The 18,522-nt window shown below is 60.9% G+C and overlaps 1 protein-coding gene across 2 annotated transcripts in view; it reads left to right on the forward strand.

Annotated features, from left to right (window-relative positions):
• Positions 1 to 15,786: 15,786 nt before the first annotated feature.
• NTN1 (netrin 1) overlaps positions 15,787 to 18,522 on the forward strand; it is an 85,514-nt gene continuing 82,778 nt past the window's right edge. Inside the window, exon 1 of one of the 2 annotated variants that reach the window (XM_035342499.1) lies at positions 15,787 to 17,097. In XM_035342499.1, coding sequence (XP_035198390.1) covers positions 16,074 to 17,097 — 1,024 coding nt within the window. In that variant the 5' untranslated portion in view covers positions 15,787 to 16,073. The remainder of the gene's footprint in view (positions 17,098 to 18,522) is intronic. The other variant, XM_035342498.1, reaches the window with a different exon arrangement.

The following is an 18,522-nucleotide window of genomic DNA, read 5'->3' on the forward strand; positions in this document are numbered from 1 at the left end:
CCCCACCGCTTTCTCTTCCATTCTTCTGTTCTTCTATTCATCAACCCCCCCTTCATAACCTTCTCCTTTCTATCTTCCATCTATCCATCCCTTCATCCATCTGTCATTCTGACACCTCATTCTTCCATCCATCCACCCCCCAGACCATCCAGCCATTCATCCATCTCCCCTTGCCTCCACCAGTCCCTTTCTCTCCCTCCAGTCACCCACTTCTCCATCCCTCGCTATCCATCCTTCCATCCATCCCTCCCTCCGTCTCTCCATCCCTCCCTACAGCCACCCCTCCATCCGCCTCTCTGCTGCCCCGTCCCTCCCCCCTCCACTCCTCCAACCTACGTGACCCTGTTCTCCTTCCCTCCCTGCTCATCCCCTTTTCCCCACTGGAGAAGCCCTTGGCACCTCCCCAGCAGCGTGAAGCCAACCATGGCCGGGCTGGGTGACACCAGGCTGGGGACATGCTGCTGCTTCCTGCTCTGGTGGCACCGGGAAATGGCCTTTCCCTGGTGCCCTCAAGGGAGTTCCAAAGAAAGGGCCCGTGCCAGCATCGACCACAGGCAATGCTCCCCCCCGATGTCTTTCCGACAGTGCATCTGCTGCACGGGGCCGGACCCAGCCCAGCTGATGTTGCGGGCAGCAGCAAGGATCCAGCTCTAGGTTTCTTTGCGGGTTTTCGTTTTTCAGAAGAGAGTGACCGCTGCTACGGATGCTCTGAGACTTGAAAACCGCTCGGGCGCTGAAATAGATGTGGGTTTCGCCGTGAGATTCCAGTGAATTTTAAAAAAAGCAACCAGAGTCAGAGCCAAAATCCCCCTGAAGTGCTGATCCCCGTACAACTGCCCACGGCACACATCGTGTGGGACGCCGCGCTCAGAGCCCCTGATGCCCCCCGCGCCCTGCAGCACCCTGGGGCTCGCGCCGGGTGAAACCCTGCGGTGAGGGGACGGAGCTCGGCCTTCTCCAGCTGAGCCGCCACGGCAATTCAGATGAAATTCAGCAAAAATAACAGAGAGGGGAAAGTCTGGTGTCTGTCACGGTGCCACCTGCCTCGCAAAGCACAGCACCCAGGTGGAGCAGGCGGAGGTGGGAGCGGCACAGCACCCCGCACTGCTGCCTCTGTGAGGCCGGGGCTGGGAAGGGTGGCAGTGGGGTGGGGAAAGGCTGCTGGGCACCAGCCCGGCGTCGGTTTTGGGGATGCCAATCAGACGTCTGGCATTCCTTCTGCTCCAATCCTACCTCCACATTTCGTCCCCAACCCTTCATGCTTATCTCCAAGCCAGAGGAATTGGGATGTCCGAAGGCTAGACCAGAAGAGGCCACACTGCTCAGGCAGTCAGAGCTGCCACGCGTCCCCCCCGTCCCTCCGGATCCCACCCCATGCACTGTGCGTGCTGTCATCGGCTTGTTTTGCTCCTCGGGGCACGCGGCAGGAGGAAGTTACCAAACCCGGTGACTCTGGGGGCTCGTGCCGGGCGGAAGGAAGCGGAGCAGCGCAGGGAGGTGCCGTGCCCTGCCCCTGCTGCAGTGCGCAGTGACAAGGATGACAAACAGCAGCGTGGTGGCCACCGGGCTGGAGCAGCCACCCTGGGGAAGGGGCCCCAGAGTAGAGGTGCCTCCAAGGGACCTGAGCGCTGAGCTCCTCCTTACCACTGAGTTTTTCTAATTTGAGGTCAGGAGACCCTGGGGACACCTGTGCCATGCTCCACGGTGATCTCAAGTGGCTTTTCAGGTCCTCACTGGGAGCAGGGAGGCAGCCCCAAGCCTCTCCCCATGTGGGTTCACAGCGGGGTTGCACTCAGGGTGCCTGCGGTCACGCTGGCAGCAATGCCAAAGCTCCAGAGCACATTGGTGCCACCAGCGCAGTGCCGCCAGCAGGGTGCATCTCAGCCACTGTCACCCAGCCCCACAGCTCTGTCCCCTGCCCTCAAACTGCCCACTGCTCCAGAGACCCAGCTCAGAAGGGGGAGGCTGAGGCTGTGCTCCGACAACACCAGTAGCTAGAGATGTGGGTTCTCGGTACCACAATGAGTTCCAGTGAAGGCACCAGAAAAGCCCCCACCCATGCAAATCGATTTGGGAGCAGAAATCTGGTGTTCACACCCGTGTCTCCAGCTGGAGGTTTGCCACCATCGCGCTGCTGCCTGGGTGCCGCCTGGGGACCCGTCCACCTCTCCACTTCCAGACGTCCACAGGACACCACCTCTGCTCCAAAGGATGCTCAAGGGCAGATACAGGACTCAAAGATAAAAGTATTTAGGCTTAAACTTTCCACAGATGACTCCAAAGCAACTCATGGAAACTCCTGGCTGGATCAGGACTCGTCCTTCAGCAGAGCAATTGCCACACAAAACCCCTTTGGTGATAGAAAGTGATTTCCATAGCAAACACTTCTAAGCAAATCAGGTTTCCGACACATGCAAAGGGACTGGGGTGTGTGAGGGGCGGCGGGCTGTAAACACTCCCACGAGTCCCCAGTCAGTCTGCTTCCATCAAACCCTTTCTCATTTCCAGCAACATGAATTCACAAACCCAAATCTCATTTTCCCAGCTTCTAGTTTCATCCCTCGTCCTCCAAACCAGCCCCGAGACACCGCCAGCCTGCTCCAAATGGGCTCCCCCCTGGCTGGCAGGGGTGCTTGGAAATGTGGCTCATCATCCCACCCCTCTCTGCCCGACATACTTCTAGCGGGCACGTACGTGCTTCCCTGAATCGAACACACGCTGCTGGGTCGGGCTGAGCTGCGTGGAGCATCTCCAGACCAGTGTGAGAAATTCCTGGAAGGCAGATTTTCTGTCTCAGATATCGCAGTATCGGTTTCTGCTTAGAATACTGTAGTTACAAGCCACATCGAAGCATACTTATTCTTGATGGCTGCCAGTCAGAGTAGTTAGTTCACTTGGGAATGTCCTACTGATAAAAATGCTTCAAATCTAGGTGGAAAAGGAGCCTGTGGGGAAAGACCCCTTGCTGAGCTTTTTGTTGGGGCACTGACCAGCTGCTCTCCATCTCCACTTCTGCAGCAAGACCAGGAGAGGTTTTAACATGAAGCTACAAACCAAGCAATTAATGACACTCTGTGCAAATGCCTCTTTTCAGACGATTTTTTCTTGTGCCCGCATGCCCCTGTGTCCCCCCACCCCACAGAGGATGCCAACGTGGGGACCTCAGGGACAGGGAGAGCTGTGGGTGCGGTGACAGCTGTGGGTGGCTTGAGCCAGAGCCACAGCAGGCAGAGGGGAGGAATTTCCTTCCACAGCCCCCGTCTCCCCAGGGGTTTGCCCCCATCACACGGATGCATCGCCCAGCTCTCCCACGTCCCAGCTGAGGGGTTCCTGTGTCTCAGCAAGGGGGGAGCAGCAGGCTCGGGAGCTGGGAATTGCCCAAACGTCCCACACAGGATTCCCCCTTCCTGCAGCAGCTTTCCACTGGGTTTTTGCACGCCTGTGTCCCTGGCCCCTCTGACCCTTTGCAGGAAGCCCGGTGGAATGTCCCCTCGCCCCGGACAGCACCTCTGCAGACAGAAACTCTCCCTGCACAGGCTGTGCTCTCCCTTTGCCACCTCAAATTCCCCCATGCTGGCTCAAATCTGTCAGGAAGCCTCACCCCCACCCCACATCCACCCCAGCCCAGTGCAGGAGGCACTGGCTCGTCGTCCATGCATGGGTCACCCCAGCACAGAAACCACACTGGAGAATGCTGGTAGCTCCTGGGCTGCAGCAGGGCAGGACTCAGCTGAACATTAGCCAGGGACCGACCAGGACAGGGAGCAAAGCCAACTATGGGATGGGATGTCCCCTCAGCCACAGAGGTGCTGAGGTGTCCTTGATGGATTCAGGCCCAGCCACACACTGGAAATGCAAAAAATTATCTCCAAAAAAGGCCACGAAGTCGTCAGCTCCAGACATGGCCCAATGGCTGCAAACTGCAGCCAGCACATCTCCCGAGGCTGTGTCCGCATCTCTTTAGGACATGTTCGCATCTCTCAGAGTTGTGTTCTCATCTCCCAGGGATGTGCTCACATCTCTTTAGGATGCATTCACATCTCACAAAGATGCACACAGTGCTGCTCTGTCCGTGGCTAGGGAGGCTCTCGGTGTGCTCATTGTTCCCTTCTCTGCCTGTTCCCACAATGACGGAGCTCCACAGCCCCAGCGCAGCACCCCAGGCCTCTGCCTGCTGCCTGAACAGCTTCAGAGGGAAGGGGAAGCAGGATCCAGCAAAAAGGGAACCTGCTTTTTCTTGTTGGTTCCTCCCACGACTTGTGTTTTTCATTTCTCTGGTGCAATTTAAAGGATACTGAAAGATTGCTCAACACCACCTGAATCTGACCCTTGAGAAATGAAAATGGGCCATAGGCTTCGGTGGTGGCAGACCTGACCCCAGTCCTTCCCCTTCTGCCTTCCACGCAGAAGGTGAAAACATGACCTTAAACAACCTGATCCTGAGAAGAGCTGAAGGTTTGGGGCTGGGGGTGGATGGCTCCAGAGCAGCCCTTAGCATTCACACTTCCCACTCAAACTTTGTCTGACCTGCACTCTCCCGCCCTGTGCAGGTGGATTTAGCCTTCTACGTCAGGGTGTGGGGTGCCTGGAGCAACCCCCTGCTAAACCCTGGCTCCCCTCCAACTCCAGTCCCTTCTTTCTCAGAGAAGGTCTGATCCTGGCCCTCCTGCAGCCCTCGGGACCATTTCCATTCCAGTCTCTGGCTTCAGCACACCCAAAGCCAGTCAGGTGCTTGCTGGAAGCCCTCCGTGCTTGTCACCGGGAGAAGGAAGAGCGGGGGAAGCACCTGGGTAGGAGTCTGATGCAGGAAATCAGACATCTTCCCCACTGTGACATTAGCAATCGCAGGGGTGATTGTGAACGAAGGGACACACACACATACACAGGCGTGGAACAGGATAGCGCCCTTTTTTCCTACAAAGAGGTGCAGAAATCAGGGCTGACGTGGAAACCTAGCGGGACAGCTGGACCTCGAGGGACCATGGCGTGGAGCTGAGCAGAGGGTTGCTTTGCACAATTTTCTCCTGCCATTCCTGACCGTTCACTTCGGTGGATATTTGCCATTTTGCAGGTAAAGATGCTCAGCTGCTCTGACACCGGGCTGTGCCTGCTTCCAGGATTCACTCCATGACCCCTTGGGGCAAGATGCTGCTGTAAGAGGTCCCCTTGCATGCAGAGAGCCAGCCTTATCCCAGCCTTGCCTGAGCCTAAAGCTCTCTCCCGAAGCTGGAGCCCCCTATTCCTGACCTTTCGGAGCTTCCTCCCATGCTCGCTTCCCCAGGGCTTTGCAGCAGGGCTGTTCTTGGCCCCGGGGAGGGGGCAGGGGGCAGGGGCAGAGCCCCTGGAAGGCCGGGGGCTGGCAGCGGGCTGGCTTTGCACGGGCTGAGGCTTCCACCCTGCGTCCTGCTGCAGAACTGCAGCGCTGGATGCTGAGCAACACCCGGGGTGCGCCCTGCGCCCCCGGACGGCACCCACCCGGGGTCCTGCACCCACGTTAGCACCCACCCGGGGGGCTCTGCCTCCTGCAGCTTCATGGTGCCAGCACGGAGGAGAGCTGTGTGGGTGCCAGGGCAGCTGCGAGCACGATGAGCTTCAGCACAGCCACGCCTGAGCACGCAGCACCTCGGTGTTGGAGCATCCCCGCTCCTGCCGAGCCCCTCCGCAGCGATCGGTGCCTTCGGGTGCCAAAGCCTGGATTTGGGACACGCTCCGGGCACTGCGGTTGGAGCCGCGGCCATACCCAGTTGACCCCGCTCCATGTCTCCATGGGGCTGAAGAAACCTCCTGGGAACGCACCGCAGCGGGTGGTCCATCGGCAGTGTGCTGCTCCGGGGCCGGGGGGAGCCGGGGGGAGCCCTCGGCAGCCCCCGCGTGGGACGTGGAGGTGGCAGCACGCGAAGGAAGCCCTGAGCCCCGAGCATGCTGTGCCAGGAGCCCTGCAGCCACTGCCTCCGCCCTGGCTGCCCTCCAGGGCCTCCAGGTCCCCAGGCGGTGCCACCCAGCCGTGCCCCCCTCCCTGCGCAGTGGCCGAGGACAGCTTTGGGCTGCTGCTGTCCTCTCCGCCACCCTACGGAAGAGGCACATTTTCAAGCCGCCTTTTGTCATGGACGAGCGAAGCATCTGAAGCCGAAAAATCCAAGCAGTGGGCAGGAACCCGCGGGTGGTTCCTGCCCCTCCCCACAGCTGGTGACAAAGCCTTTCTGCCAGCCCAGCCTTTGGGGACAGGGGCTCCCGGGGCTCCCCAGCCGTTCTGCTCCCCGTGCTGGGCGCTGGGTGCCCGGCAGGTGGCAGCAGGGCCCGGGGTGACAGCGGTGGCACCGGGCCGGGAGCTCCGGGGTCCCCAGCCGGGCTGCGAGGGGACGCGCAGCACCATGGCATCTGAGGTCGCTGATGCCTGGGATGGGAAAGGTTTGGGGGCCATCCTGCTCCGCCTGGAAGGACAAAGCCCTGCTGCCAGCACCAGCCGGAGGGGATTTCTGCAAAGGTTTGGGGAGGGCCCGACCGGAGCGGCTGGGAGCAGGCAGGGGACTGCTGGTGACAGTGTCCTGAGCACATGTCCTGGGAAACCTGCAGGCAGTGAGCCCTTCCAGCTCCCCTCCAGATGAAGCACCTGAGCTGCTGCTGAAACCTCGCTCACTTGAACATGCCTCGGCTGCATATTGAATGCTTGGCATTTTGTGGATGAAAGGGGGCTGGGGGCTTGGGGGAAAGCAAAGTGCGATGGCAACGGTGCCTCCCTGGCCTGTCGTAGGTACCCACCAAAGGCTGCTCCTCTTCACCAGCCCCAGGATGCAGAAACTCCGGGGAGGGAAGTGAGGAAAGGCAGGGAATGGGGATGGGGATGGGGATGGGGATGGGGATGGGGATGGGGATGGGGACGGGGCAGGCAGCCAGCACAGCCCCTGAAGGTGGCAGTGCCCAGGGTCCGGGGTGGGGAAAGGCAGATGTGCATAGCCAAGAAGGTGTCGCTACGAGCCCTACCCTCCTAGGAGGTTTGTCGGGATGTCAGACCTTTCCCTTTCAGGCCCCAGGGGCAGGTGCAAAGCAAGTCAGGAGGGTGGGGAAGGTGCAACATGAGCAGTCTTTTGTCTCCCAAATTGAGAAGGAACAAAAGACCTGTTTGTCAGCTGGAGGAAACGCTATTCAACATTTCTCCCAGGCTGAAAAAAACGCATTGCAAGGCAACACATAGCATTTGGGAGCTTTTTATACCAGTACATTATCTCTGCCTAGGGCTGGTGCAGGCAACCCGGCAAAGCCCCGGAGCAGCCCCTGGGCCACCCCACGGGGAGGACGGGGCAGGAGGGGCCAGGCAAGGGGAGGTGCAGGGGGCAGCCCTGGGTGAAGACCAAGTGCAGGACCCCCCCTTCCCCCCGGGCAGAAGACCTCGCGGCCTCTCTGCCCTGCATAAATCCTTAAACTTCAATTAACTCCACTTCCCCCAGGGGTGGGTTTCACCCTGGTGCTCTAATTCTTGTTTATTTTAAAGCTGCTCCGTGCTTGGGAAATCCATCGGCATTTCTCGGCTCGGATTTGCAAATTCGTGTTTTTTAACATGATTGTAAATCCAAGCCTAGCAGTCGGTAGGAGGCCAGCAGGGGTGGCTGTGTCACTCTTTGTGCTCTCCGGGTCTCAGGTGGTGCAGAGATGTGCATTTTGGGGCAGCACAGGAACAGCCAACGCTGTGTATCAAATCTCACAGAAGTAATATTTGTGTCCGCACACCCGGGGACACCTCCAAGTGACCAGGAGACCAGTGTCAGGGACAGGAGGGAGCAGCGAGACCCTGGTGCAGTGTTTGGTAGCAGTGAGCAGGTGACAGCTGGAATTTGTCCTCCGAGGGATCTGTGTGCATCGTTCAGGCCACCCGTCGGCTGGGGACGGGGACAGGCGGGACCCCGGAGATAGGGTTGTTCTCCAGCTGAATCAAAACCAGGCAGTGTGCTGGGAGGATAGGTTTGCTTTTCTCTACCACACGATGAATACCGGAAAATAATTTTATAAAAATATTTTCAAAGGTATTAATTAATTTAAAAAAAATAGAGAGAAAAAAAAATTATTGATGCCAAAGGCGGTAGGGATAGGTCAGAAAAATGAACTTTTCTCTCTTCCCACCCCTTGTTACTAAGGCATCTGGGGGCAGGGATGGGGAGTGTGACCAGCTGGCATATAGCAGCCTTTCCTGCTATGGGCAGCAGAGAGCTTTAACCAGAGCGCAAACATCACTGCCCTGCTGAGCACCTGGGGAAACTGAGGTCAGAACAGAGCCACACTCCTGCCTTTGGGCAGGAGGAATGCCAGGTGGGTCTGGGAGGCTGCGGGCCCATCAGCAAGGCTCTGCCTCCCCGGAGGCCGATGCAGGCAGGTGAAGGCTGCTCAGAGACCCTTCCCCAGCCCCCGTGCCTGGGGCTGACCCCGTGCCTCGCCGCCCGGCCAGAGCGTGCTCCCGCTGCCTTTCTGCAGGTTCCCCTATTAAAAGGTTATAGCCACTCGAAGGCCACTTCATCCAGCTTAATACATACTTAATTATAATTGGGTTAGGATGGCTGCCAAAAAGAGAGTGAATGCTGTGAAGCGTTCTGGGTAAGGCTCAGCAAAAAGCCGTGTCCTGCTGTCCTGTGGGTGACGTGCCCTCGCCGCACCGAGCCCCACATATGGGGACACCGCTGCTCTCAGCAGCCTCTCCATGAAGAGGTGGGTTGGGGTCTGGGGAGTCCCCCAGCACCCGGCAAGCCCCCTCGAGTGACAAGAGGGCGTTCTGCTTATGGAAGGTGTGTGCTCGCAGTCCCCATGACCATTTGCACGATGCCCTCTGCTCAGCCCCAAGGACAGACCCTGCTGGCTCAGGCCTGCAGATCCCCCGCCACGCTGTGACTGTGCCTAAGGGAGCAGGGTGCTTTCTGGAACCTTTGTTTCTTTATTATTTTTAAACATACAAAGACAGACAGCAGCCCCATCACCTGCGCTGCTGAAACAGAGCCTGCCCAGGACTGACACCACTGCAAGTGGAGCCGAGCCCCAAGAGCCCCCTCATCCCTGCTAAGCAAATGCTGGAGAGGAGTAAATTATTTGGTGAAGGGAGTTATTAGGTGGCTCAGAAGCTCTGGGGATGTGCATTTGAACAGCCCTGCTCCTGAAGCAGCTGGGGTACCCCCAGTTCTGCCTGCCCTGGCCCCACGCAGCCGCATGCCCTTCCTCCCCGCCCTCTCTGCCCAGGTCTGATCTTTGCCTAACATCAGCTTAAGAAGATCAAATTCCTTTTCACAATTCTATTCTGACTCAGCGGGGAGGAAAATTCCCGACAAGAAGCTCAGCGCTTCAGCTCCCCAGCCTTTCACAGGTCCTGTATGAAACGAAGGTCTCAGGTTGTCCTGGGCAGGCTCCGTTGAGGTAGAAAACCTCTGCGGGGCCATTTCTGGTGCCAGACCCAAAGAAAATCCCACACCAGGCTGGTGTCAACTATGTCCATTGTTCCCAGAGGACATTTCTGTAACATAGGTGAGGAGCTGCCTCCGCTCCAGTTTGCCATTTTAAAGGCACATCTGTAGTTTTCGAGGAGCATTGCTTGCTGCACATTGCTCACTCTTTGCTCTGGGCATTGTTTAGCCACTGCCATGACACCGACTGGTTTCCCCCTCCATCGGGGTTCCAGAAACCCTGTGTTTTTTTTGCTGCTCCAATTTTGTTAACAAAGGTAAAAGCAGCATGAAAAAAGATCATTTTTTTATTTGAGTAGTATTGGCCTAGACTCAAGAGCAAGAAACTTCACTGTGTTTTTCCCCAGATGGGACCTGGAGGCAGATACTTCTCCATTAGCTCAGTTTTCCTGCTGAAATAATGTCCAGCAGCTCCCAGTGCCTGCCCTGGTGCCAGGGCCTGCAGCCGCGGGGAACGCGCTGGTGCCCACCGAGGATGCATCGTCTGCAGGCAGCAAGGGGGGAGGTCGGCACGCCCCAAGCCTCCATCCAAGGGGAACAGAAGGGCAGCTGCAGGGGAGAGATCAGTGCTAAAGATCAGAGCTCGGTAGGTGGGGGCAGATTTGCTTATTGTGGCTCCCAGACAGCTCACAGGCTGCCCAGAGCCTTGGCTCAGCCCTGAGGGGAGGTTTCTTGGGTGGGCACAGAGCCGGGGGTCCTGGGGCGGGTCTGTCCCCAGATCCCAGGGAGAGCAGCTTGGAGCTGGCCAGGGGGTGGTTGTGAGTTCCCTGTGTCCATCCATAAACCAGGGCCACAACCTTCAAGGGAGGAAGTTAGCCCTAAAAGCAGCAGCAAGTCCTTTGCAAAGGGTGGACTTACCCCCAGGGCCCCTGAGATCCAGGATCCTTTGGTCAGATTTGGTGAATGGCTGCTTCTGCACCACTAAAGCTCTGCAGGTCAAACACTGCTGCCGTTTGTCCTGCAGTTACTGCACTGTGCCTTCCCAGAGCCCCACAACCTTGGCACAAGTCTTCCTGAACAAAACATTTTACTGAATGAGACAGATACCTCTACCCCTTGTGTCCCTCATCCCTTGTGTTCCTCTGCAAACTTTGAACGGGAAATTTCCTCCCCAAAGCCAAAACCCGCTTTCTGCATGCTGCATTTTCCAGCTCCACAAAATCAGGATAATGCCATCAGTGCCCCAAAATACACCATGTTTACTTGTTCCGTTGGTGCTGGTGTTCCTGCCAGCCCCAGCGAGGTTTCTTCAGCTGTGCTGGGGCGTTCCCAGCAGACCGAGCTCCCATTTCACCTCTGGTGGTTTTGCACATAGAGATCAGAACATTGCTGCAAGGTCATTGTGTTCCTCTTGTCCTGCTCCCTGTGATGTAGTGCTCAGAAAAGTAATTTTCCTGAGGAAATAGCTTAATAATGTAGGGTAGCCTTCTTTGGGATACAGGAGCAAATGAAGTCAGGACTGTCCATGCGTATTTTGTAGCTATGCCATGTACCATCCACTTTTTCACCCCAATGACACTTTGACATGTCCAATGTCCAGAATATGAACACATTTTCCAGGCTAATCTGCACTATTTTTTGTTCTGCTACATTTGCACCCATCCAAATTAAGCCATTCTTTCTGCCAAGAAGCACACAACTAATGGCATTTAACAGTTTTACCGTGGAGCAGTGCCTTGGGTGTTTGGGTGGTTTTGTACCTGCGCTGCAGGTCCCGGTGGAGGCTGAACCCACCTGCCCGTCCCCACTCGGGACGGAGGGGAGCTGCTGCGTGTCAGCCTGCTCTGCTCAAAGCAAGCCGCATATCGCACACAGAGCTTTCCAGCCTGCCTGCCCTAAAGCAAACATTTTGCAGGACAAAATATAGTATTCCAGGGGCTTATCTCACTTGGTGGCAATTCTGGGTGAATAATTGAAATCCAAGTTGATCATTAGAGGTTCACAGAGATGCTGAATAGCCCAGTGTTCAGTGGTCTCTGCCAGCCACGGCCAATTTACATTAAAGGCTTGATTCCTTCTACAGCCCACTTCTCAGCCCATGGGAAACCTCCCTGTTGCTTATTCTTCGTTTGCAAGGACTGTCTAGTTTAGGGGAAAGCCTTGCCTAGCTGTGCTCTTTCTGCTGCCAGCACTGCTGCCCGGGGTTTCAGCAGCCTGAGGCGGGATGTCGCCGGCCATGTGCGCTCGCTGAGGAAGATTTCGCATCGGCCACATGGCCAGCTCTCCCCGTGCTGAAATTGATAGTCAGGGTCTACCTAGTGATCGCTAAAAGGAGCAATTTTTGTGTAAATGAGAAGAGGTAGGGGTGTGCTTTCCCGGGAACTGGAGAGAAAACTGGAGAGAAAACTGGATTACTGGCTGGGGATCTGCGAAATGATCAGAGGCTTATGTGCAAATGATACTTGCTGGGGAGAGAACCATAAGTATTAGAGTAATAATAATAACAATAACTGCCTGCCGGGAGCCAAAGAGCTTTTTGGGGGGGATTAAATGTCATGTGCAAATGTCGCGATCTGTGCTGGCAGGGCAGCAATCCGGGAAGAGCCAGCGGTGCCTTCTTGCCTCATTCCTTTGGCACATCTCGGCAGATTCCCAGATTCTGCTGTCTGCCAGCGCTGCAGCCGCATTTCCACACGCTCCTGCAAATGTGCAACCCGTGTGAGCAGCGGGGAGCCCCAGCCCCGGGGGGACAGCCCCGGGCTCCGCTTGCAGCGGGAGCATCGGGGCGAGGGCGAGCAGCAGCGGCTTGGACTCTGCCCTGCCCGGGGACCCGCGGAGGGGATGGGGGGGACAGCAACGGAACCCCCCCCCCGGGGTCGCTGCCCCCGCACCTGCAGCGTGAGGAGGTTTTATTTATTTATTTATTTATTTATTTATTTTGGGGGGTCCCAGGGCCGCCCCCGTGCCCGGGTTTAAAACCCGCGGAGATATTTTCACACCTCGAACCGCCGCCCCCCCCCTCCCCTCCAGCCCCCATCGCCTTGATTTAGCCCTTGGTAATTAATTTGGCATTTCAGAATAGCTACTGGGCTGGATAATGGCCTCATTCATCTCCCCAGCCTAATCTGAACAGAATCTGGAAGAAAAGCTTTCAGAAAGACAGAAACTGCCATTCGGCAACTGCTCAAAAGAACTGTCACTCCAGGGGAATAAATCGCTCCTGATTATTTCAACCCGGGTCTTCTCTGCTTTTCCAGCCGCTCCCGGTCCCCGCCGGGGGGACGGCCCCCCGATATTTGAGGAGGGGAAGATCTGGTTGGGTTTCCCCCTCCCTTCCCCAAAATCCAAGGCCGGGCAATGGCAGGGGGAGCGCATTGTTCCCGAGGAGTGGACGAGCTGCGGGGACCCGAAGCGATTTGACTTTTAAAGCAGGCTCTGAGCGCCGGGGCCGCGTTTTCCCTCTGCCCACGGCGGGGCTGAAATAAAACCCTTCACCTCTCTTACTCTTCCCCAAAAAAGGGGCCGCTCGGCCCTGCCCCGGCCCGTCGGGGTTCGCCGTCGGGGCGCTGGATCCCACTCCCGGGGATGTCCGGGAGCAGAGCGAGGCTGGCTGGTGCTTAATGCTAGGAAGAACAAACCCAAACTGGGCTGGGGGGCACGGCCTGTGTGGTGTGTCGTCCGGCCGTCCCCCCCCCCCCCCCCCCCCCCCCGAGCATCTTCCTGCCCCTTCCCCGGGGGTGGGAGGAGGCAGCCTCGGAACCGGCCGCGGGGAGCTGCGCTTCGGTCCCCGCCGAGCTGCTTCCACGCGTTTAATAGCTCGAGGGAGAGGTAATTAGAGGAAAGCCTCAGTAAATCACGTTAATGACCGCAAGAGCCATTGCAAACGCCGACGGTTGGGAAAAGCCAAGCAAAGCCTGCAGGACGGGCAGCACGGAGGGGAGAGCCTGCGCTCGGCGGCCGGGGCAGCACCGGCTGGTCGTTAAATTAACACCCGGGGAGGGGACTGAACAGCACCTCGGGGCTGCAGGGGAGCCCCTTCACCGATGACTGTCTTTTTTTTTTTTATTTATTTATTTTGTTTGTTTTTTTTTTGTTTTGTTTTGTTTTGTTTTTGTTTTTTTTTTCTTAATCATTTCATCCCTCTTTGCCCCGAGGTGATGAAGTCTTGGTCCAGGCTGGGCTGGAGTTGCAGGGAGGTGTCCGGCGGGCGGCGTCGGGGCTGAGGGCACCACGATCCCGCCCGTAGGAGCCGCTTTTGGCATCAGTCGTGGGTCTTTAAGAAATCTCCGAAAATCCCCCCTCTGCCCGTCCGGACGGGGCAGCGAGGGGCCGGGGAGGGGGCCGCGGGCTCTGGGGCAGACGGAGACAAAACAAAACAAAACAAAACAAACAAACAAAAAAAAAATGGAGAGACCGACAGGCCCGGACAGACACCTGCTCCCTCGGACACCCCCAGGCAGAGGAGCCCCGCACACGGCTACAAGGCCCAGACGGGGCCCCCGTGGGGAAGGGCTGGTCTCGGACACGCGTGGCCGGAGGAGAAGGGCCGGGAAGGCAGAGGGGGAGCTCTGACACGACGAGAGGGCATGCTGATAGCAGCCTCCCCTGGGGGGGTCCCTTGTCCCGGATTTGGGGTGCCCGTCTGGGCAAAGCAATGCTGAGCCGACGGCTTGGTCACCTGGAAGAGCGCAGCCCGGACCTGGCCCCCTGCATGGTGTAGGGCAATAGGGGGGAAAAACTCCCCGGAGGGGAGGCTGGGGCACGCAGCGGGGCTGGCTTACACCGGGATGCGTGTGTGTGCCCCCGGGGGGGGGGGGGGGGGGGGGGGCGGCAACCGCTTCCCTGAACGGCTCGGGTGGGACCGGCAGGAGCGGGACCCCCCGAGCCGATCGCATCCTTTCCACACGCGTCTCCCTCTGGCTAAGACCGAGCAGCCGGAGCAGCAAGGGCGTCGGGAGCAGGGCGGAGGGGCTGCTTCCCGGGGAAGAGTTAACAAATCCCGGCAGCCGCGGGGTTGCCGGGGGGGGGGGGATGTCGGGGGGAGCGATGGGGGCAGGGAGGCTGCGGAGCTCCGCTGCCCTGCAGGGAAGGCGGTTGCATTGCCAAAGACGCCCCGCTGGGCTAGCAGGCCCGGGAGCAGATTAATCAGGCACTAATTCAATTTACAACAACCACTTTTATTCAGCTCGGTGGCAAGGAATTCAAAGCGGGGAGAGGGGCGGGCGGAGGGGAGGGGGCGGAGGCCGGCGCGGGGCTCGCCGCTGCCTGGGCACCCCCGTCCCCTCGGACCGCCCCGTCGGGGCTGGCAGCGGAGGGGGTCGCGCCGCCGTGCCAGGGCCCGGCTGCTTGAGTGACACGGCGTGGGCAGCGCTCCGAGAAAGGGCACGTCGGTTGGAAAAATAAAAGTGCCCTTTTAATCAAGGGGAGCGGCTGAACGAGGCAGGGAGGCCGGCAGGGAGGCCGCTCGCCCGGAGGCTCCGCCGCTCACGGGGTCTCGGCACCGGCACGTCGGGGCAGCGGGGGGCTCAGCGCCCCGAGGGGAGGCGGCCTTCGGGGGGCACGGGTCTGGGGAGGCCGGGGAAGGGAACCCGGGGCTGGGTACGGCCCGGTGCGGGACAAGTGCTGCCCTCTAACCCCTTCCTCCCGTGGGCGGACGGAGCCACAGGGTCTGAGCCGAGGGGGAGAGGCGAGAGGCCGGGCTGTGCCGGCCTCTGAAATAACCTGCCGGGCTCTGCCGGCCCCTGGGCTACCGAGTCGTGCCCAAGGACTCGAGACTTCCCCGAGCACAACTTTCCCAGCACCCGGTTTTCTCTTCCCAGCGAGAGGCTCCGGGCTGGGATGCGGCACAGACGAGTCCCCCCTCCGAGCACCTGCGCTCGGGCTCTGTCCCGGATCCCCCCGCCGCCTCCAGAGCCGCTCCGTCTGTTCGGGGCAGTCCCCGCCGTGCGGAGGGGTCAGGCCCGACCTGACTCGGGGACGGGGAGAGGGGGGGATGCCGGCAGCGAGAGGCTGGGAGGGGGGCCGATCCCGGCCCTCTCAGTATCCTCGAGGGTGTGCGCGATCCCCGCAATCTCTCCCCGCCCGGTGCGCACGGAGCCTCGGCGGCTCTGGGCTCTCCCGGCCCCGTCGGGGCACGGCAGCCAGGAGGAACCGAGGGCGTGGGCACCCCCGGCGCGGCGGTGGGAGGGGGCGGCCAGAGCCGGGCCCTTCCCCGGCTTCTCGGGGCGCCCATGGACGCGGTGTCGAGGCGGGACCCCCACAAAACCGGGCTCGGCGGGCCCGCTCCCATCCCTCCCCCCTCTCCCCCCCCCGACGCCTGTGCGTGTCTCTGGCTGAGCCGCCAGTGGATGTCGTTGTTCTGTTCCTTGAGCGCAATGTCACTCCTTTAGCATGACCTCAAACGCGGCGGGGGCTGGGACCGCCAGTCATTCTCCGTGCGAGAGCCGGGGCGGGAGGCAGGCGGGACCCAGCCCCGCCGCCAGCGGCACTTTTGTGGTGCCGCCGCCGCCGCCGTCCCCCTTTCCTCCGCGGGGCTGGCCGCGGGGCGGGCGATGCTCCGGGCTCCGTGAGCCGCCCCCCGCGTCCCGCCGCCCTCGGCCGCGTCGCCCCGCGGAGCTGCGCGCAAGAGCCCGGCGCGGCCCCGCGGGTGCCCGGCGGGTCCCTCGCTGCTGCTGCGCGCAGGTCGGCGGCCGCAGGATGCCGCGGAGGGGCGCGGAGGCGCCGCTCGCCCTGCTGCTGGCCGCGGCGTGGCTGGCGCAGCCGCTGCGCGGTGGCTACCACGGGCTGAGCATGTTCGCCGTGCAGACGGCGCAGCCCGACCCCTGCTACGACGAGCACGGGCTGCCCCGCCGCTGCATCCCCGACTTCGTCAACTCGGCCTTCGGCAAGGAGGTGAAGGTGTCGAGCACCTGCGGGAAGCCGCCGTCGCGGTACTGCGTGGTCACGGAGAAGGGCGAGGAGCAGGTCCGCTCCTGCCACCTCTGCAACGCCTCCGACCCCAAGCGCGCCCACCCGCCCTCCTTCCTCACCGACCTCAACAACCCGCACAACCTGACGTGCTGGCAGTCCGACAGCTACGTGCAGTACCCGCATAACGTCACCCTCACCCTCTCCCTCGGCAAGAAGTTCGAGGTGACCTACGTGAGCCTGCAGTTCTGCTCGCCGCGCCCCGAGTCCATGGCCATCTACAAGTCCATGGACTACGGCAAGACCTGGGTGCCCTTCCAGTTCTACTCCACGCAGTGCCGCAAGATGTACAACAAGCCCAGCCGCGCCACCATCACGAAGCAGAACGAGCAGGAGGCCATCTGCACCGACTCACACACCGACGTGCGGCCCCTCTCCGGCGGCCTCATCGCCTTCAGCACCCTGGACGGCCGCCCCACGGCCCACGACTTCGACAACTCGCCCGTGCTGCAGGACTGGGTGACGGCCACCGACATCAAGGTGACCTTCAGCCGCCTCCACACCTTCGGCGACGAGAACGAGGACGACTCCGAGCTCGCCCGCGACTCCTACTTCTACGCTGTGTCCGACCTGCAAGTTGGCGGGCGCTGCAAGTGCAACGGCCACGCGTCCCGCTGTGTGCGCGACCGCGACGACAACCTGGTGTGCGACTGCAAGCACAACACGGCCGGCCCCGAGTGCGACCGCTGCAAGCCCTTCCACTACGACCGGCCCTGGCAGAGAGCCACGGCCCGGGAGGCCAACGAGTGCGTGGGTAAGTCCCCGCGTGGAAGCGCACGGCGTGGGCACCGCCGGGACCCTGGGGCGAGGGCGCTGGGGTCCCCCCGAAAGGGCACGGCGAGGGAGGGGACAGCCACGGGCACCCAAACCGGCGGCGGGGACCTGCGGGGACAGGGAGCGAAAGGCGCGGGGGCAGCCGGGGCCATCCCGGGACACGGGGAGCGGCGCGGGGACACGCGGGGACGCGGGGAGCGGGACGCGGAGAGGACACGGGAGTAGCCGGAAATGCAGAACAAAGGAGGGGACACCCGGGGGACTCCCAGGGACACAGAAACGCGGAGCAGGGGATACTGAGGAACCCGGCAGCGCAAGGCAGGGGACACAGCAGCGGCCGGGACCACAGTGGTGAGGAGCCCGGGGGACCCCGAGGGGGCAGAGCGGGGACCTCGGGGGATCCGAGACCATCGGGCAGGGGACGGCGAGGGTTTTGCGACAGGGCGGGGGACACGGGACACCGAGCGACCCGAGAGTGCAGGGCAGGAGATGCGGAAGGCCCGGGACGCGGAGGCATCCGGAGGGTCGGGGGCAACGAGGGACTCGGAAGGACGGAACAGGGGACACGGCGGAAATCAGCGCGGGGAGAGGGGACACGGAACAAAACGGCAAAACCCCGTTCGTGCGCGACGAAGCCCGGAGAGGCGCGGGAGGGGCAGAGACCCCTGTCCCGGACTGGGGTCGGGGGCTCCGTGCCGGCCGCCGGCGCTCGCAGGGAGCCCCGTCTGGGGCCGGGAACGGCTCCGGTCCTGGCCGGGGGGAGAAGGCGGCCGGGCGCGGGGCGGCTCGGCCAATTCCTGGTCCCCGTCCTGCCCCGAGGTGGGGGCGGCCCCGGGCGGGCAGCGGGAGGTGGCGGGGACGGGGACGGGAATGGAAATGGAGACGGGGACGGGCCCCGAGAGCAAACGGTGGCGGCAGCAGCGCTCCGGGACGGGCCGGTTCGCTCCGTGCCTGGCGAGAAACCCGCGTCGTCCGGGCTGAAAGCGAGCCCCAGCTCCGGGGCTAACCCGAGGGGAGACGGGGGCGTCCCTGGCACGGGGTGAGGTTTTGGGGGGCAGTTCCCCTGCAGCCCTGTGCACCCCGCCGACGCCTCCCCTTGCGCTACTAGTCCCCTTCTCTGTCCGGTTTACGGAGCCGTGCCAGGTCCTGAGTGGGACGGGGGCTCGGGGCGAGCTAGCCCGGAGTCTGGGCTCGGCTCGGTTCGGCTCGGCACGGCTCGGCTCAGTTCGGCAGGGCTCGCCCCTCCGCGCCGAAGCGCGTCTCCGGCACTCCTCCGCCCGCAGCCGCCTTGTTTACACGGAAAACACGGCCCCGTCTTCCAAAACATTTGCAGCTCCGACGATAGGAAAAAAAAAATCAACAACGAGCAGCCGGGTTGGGCTTTTGGCTTTTTTTTTTTTTTTTT

The sequence above is a fragment of the Oxyura jamaicensis genome, chromosome 18, assembly GCF_011077185.1.
Source record: "Oxyura jamaicensis isolate SHBP4307 breed ruddy duck chromosome 18, BPBGC_Ojam_1.0, whole genome shotgun sequence".
Taxonomy (NCBI): domain Eukaryota; kingdom Metazoa; phylum Chordata; class Aves; order Anseriformes; family Anatidae; genus Oxyura; species Oxyura jamaicensis.